This window comes from Cryptotermes secundus, unplaced genomic scaffold (assembly GCF_002891405.2).
Source record: "Cryptotermes secundus unplaced genomic scaffold, Csec_1.0 scaffold1025, whole genome shotgun sequence".
In the NCBI taxonomy this organism is placed as follows: domain Eukaryota; kingdom Metazoa; phylum Arthropoda; class Insecta; order Blattodea; family Kalotermitidae; genus Cryptotermes; species Cryptotermes secundus.
This window is the reverse complement of record NW_019730118.1, coordinates 1,026,880-1,030,718: the sequence shown is the minus strand read 5'-3', so window position 1 is coordinate 1,030,718 and position 3,839 is coordinate 1,026,880. Positions and strand designations below refer to the sequence as shown.

At 39.4% G+C, this 3,839-nt stretch overlaps 1 protein-coding gene across 4 annotated transcripts in view; it reads right to left on the bottom strand.

Annotated features, from left to right (window-relative positions):
* Positions 1–1,175: 1,175 nt before the first annotated feature.
* The window catches only part of LOC111866275 (AP-1 complex subunit gamma-1), a 48,830-nt gene continuing 46,166 nt past the window's right edge, over positions 1,176–3,839 (bottom strand). For all 4 annotated transcript variants that reach the window (XM_023855065.2, XM_023855064.2, XM_023855066.2 and 1 more), the window contains 2 exons: positions 3,007–3,099; positions 1,176–2,162 (listed from right to left, as the gene is read on the bottom strand). In XM_023855065.2, the coding sequence (XP_023710833.1) occupies positions 2,061–2,162; positions 3,007–3,099 (195 nt within the window). In that variant the 3' untranslated portion in view covers positions 1,176–2,060. The remainder of the gene's footprint in view (positions 2,163–3,006; positions 3,100–3,839) is intronic.

The following is a 3,839-nucleotide window of genomic DNA, read 5'->3' as shown; positions in this document are numbered from 1 at the left end:
TACTTCATGAAGTTTTTTGCATGACTTGTCTCCCAATGTCTGGAACACAGCCATGTATGAATAAGATAGAAAGTTAGCAAGAAGATTTCTTGTACAGACAAGTGAGAGACATGCCTTGCCTAAATCAAGAAAAGGGAGCAATATGTAAGTGTACACAAATCTTTACAACATGCATATGCGCATGAGACACAGCAGTTTCTTTAGATAATATATTTCACTTGCCCATCAACACTTTTCTCAATTTGCATTCATCTTTTATCTATAGCAAAACAAACTGTAACCACCCTCAAGTAGATGGGGAAATTAATTATCAGATATATACAAAACACTCAAGTTAAAAAAAAAAACAGCAGGTTGAAGGGATAGATACTGAATTAAATTCTATTTTATGAACCCTCCACCAATCAATGTGATTTCCTAGCAAAGATATGATATATATCTTTTTTCAAGTCTTTCAATATTCCACAGGATGTGAGCATGGCTGGGTTATCACACTACTATATATATATATATATGTACACACATTAACAGCACTAACATAAATGTGGACTTCTTCATTGTAACTTGGGTTGATAAAATTGACATTACACATGATTATTGGCAGCAGCAGCAGAGCCCTCCATCCATTCTTGCACAAAATACCATACAGTCAAGACTGAACTCAAGTAGGAACATAGCAGAGCATTGTATCCTCTGCCATCCTGGACAGAGTACCATTCTAATACTGCAACAGTGATGCGAGTATCATTAAATCCTTACACAACACAAGTTACATTCAGTTTGTGCATACAATTTTATCTGGCACTAAACAATAAAAGTTCCCACAGAAGTACTGAGGCAGGATGTCACTACAGCTCTAGCCCTGCGCTAAGCCAAACAGATACGGGGATATCAGTTTTATAGCACAACTGTTTTATAAGTACTTGTACTTCCTCAATTACATCATATTCACCTTAAAATATTTACTTCTGACAAATCAGTCTATCTCATTATGCAATGCTTTATGACTCCTCCTCCTGCCACCTACCAAGTTCACTATTACATATAGAAATGTACATTTATCATAAGTAAATATGTGTCTTGTTTAAAATGTAACTATCAAAATTCCCATTCAAGAGCATAAAGACTCCTTCCACATTAATCTTCATGCTCAGAAAAGAAACANGTTAACACCACTTATACACGGTGCCAAATCCCAGAAGACTGCTTTCTTCATAGTCACCGCCGTGAAAGCCTCAAATCTTACACAGGTCAAAGATAAATTGGAAAAACAAACAGGGCTATAAGAATATTTGTCAGAAAAAGAAAGTCTTATTTTCTGCCATGTGTAAGTGTATGTATGTACTGTAACTTCTTCACTACATCCCGTCTACACATTATCACAGCATCACTTACGAACAAACTGATTACTTCACAGTAATAACTACAAATATGAATGAATAAAATACATTAATGACTGCAGACAAAGTCCTCATTCTGCTGATTCATTTGTTCTCACATACCAGACAAATCAACTGCAAAGAAAATTATTATCTGACTGCTAATCCTTCCTATATTTGGTATCTGATAAATTCAGAACTTCATAAATTATTATGGGTTCATAAGGATATTCAACGTCAATATTATGTACACTAGAGCATATTAAGAAAATGGTGCAGCACATGTTGAAAGCACTTTGCACAAAACAGCATTAAAAAGCAATACATAGGCATAACATTCCTCCAAATTTGTGAGAAAGCAGAACCTTCATATGACCCCCTACCCATTGCAATTGAGCCCTTTAATTTCATTGGTCATGGGCTCATTACCTGATAGTCTCTTGCTTCGAGCCTTAACTAGACACCTGTGTAATGATACTCGCACCACAAGAGCTGGAAAAGCTCGAATTCCTGTGTCATCACAAACTGAATGTGATTAAGTACACTCTGCCTCCATGGAGCTGCCCAGCGATCAGACTGACCATTATTATGCCAAGATGGCACTTATTTGCCTTCCTATTGCCTGAAGAACAGTAGCAATTGCCATGACTAATGCCAACATGCTCCTCATGCAGCATAAGGTCACTGCCAACTCTCTGGTGGAAAATTATTCACCTCTGCTTGGTCTTGTAGTGTTGTGCCTCCTGCACTGTACGAGACTCGAATACGCATACGAAGGGCTGTCTGTAAGCACAACAGATCATTACACTTACATTTTCAATGTGCTGACATTAGTAAAGCATTTGAATCCATTGACCTTGCAATAAAATCTTATATGGGGATTTTACTGTTTACAAAATTGTATGATGAGAATCGTATACAAAAATCTAGTTGGAAAATTTGAAGGCAACAGACCACTTGGGAGATCTAGGCATAGATGGGAGAATAACATCACTTTACACACTCACTTCCATCTTTAATGAAACTTTGTTTACTATTACTCCTCAATTTAAAATAATATTAACATTAAAATGCAACAGGACGCTGAAATAGAATATTTTGGTAATGCAAGGAGGATGAGGTGGGCAGGTCATGTAGCATGAATGGGTGGAGACGAGGAATGCGTATAGGATATTGGTGGGAAAGCCAGAAGGAAAGAGACCACAGGGAAGACCAAGGCGTAGGTGGGTGGATAATATATTAGAATGGATCTTAAGAGAGATAGGATGGGATGGGATTGGATAAATCTGGCTCAGAATAGGGACCAGTGGAGGGCTCTTGTGAACACGGTGATGAACCTTTGGGTTCCATAAAATGCTGGGAAATTCTTGAGTAGTTGCAGAATTGGCGACTCCTCAAGAAGGGCTCAGCTCCATGAGTAAGTAAGTAAGTAATGTTTTTTGTGAGAGTGAACGGGCTACAATCTTCAGTTCTTCCCAATGTAAGAGCATGAGATTAGAAACATCAGTGAAAATTACAGCTAAAGGATACTCTGCTAGGACGTATTGCTGCGTAGTCTGCTAGAATAGTAAACAGTGCAAGCAAGTAGAAAATACCATAAATTTTGTCTATGCAAAGCAGTACATACCTTGTTGGGGTTTGTGATCCTTAGAACTTGTGTCACCTGATCAGCAGGTGCTATCACAGTACCTGACGGAGAAAGCATTTGCAATTGGAATGTCTGGAAAAAAAGATTTGTCTGTGCATTAGAAATGAATGGATAACAGAACTCAGTTTCAAAAGAGGGGAGCCACAAAATCATTATGCAATACATATGTGTGAAGTCTCCAATTTTTGAGACTGAAATGAAAAAAAAAAAATTCTCAATTTTGATATTCATTTGTCAGTTTAAAACTCTGACAATCTTCTGATAACTGCTCTCACTCTGCATGCCATGCTTAGATGTCAGAAGGGATCAGCATCACATTTCCCCAAACAGAAGATGAGTCACTCCATTTTAAGAATTAAAGACTACCCATCATGAATCATGAGTGCCAAATTAATATATTGTGACATGTTGCGAAATCCGAGCCCCCCCCCATACCAGCAGTGACGCGGCGGGTGAGTCAGCGCTCCCCTCCCACCACTCAGCGGTAACTGAGCGCTCGCATAATACGCGAGTAATCACCCCGCAATGCGCAACGCGCGGTGACGTCACGAGCGGAGCCGAAGAGAGCCGAGCGCCGTAACCTGGCAACTACGCAATGCTAATCAACAGCGGTGACGTCACGCTAGCAACAGCGTCCTATGCTATCCGCCACGTCACACTAGCAACAGCGCAAGGCTATATAAGCGGACCCACAGCAGTGTGATCATCAGTTGAAACATAGCAGCCTGCGAGTGTGCGATAACGAAGAAGTCAGCGAGCGGAAGACTTATTGTGTGCTTTCCAGACATAGTGATTGCTGTAGTACAGTTATA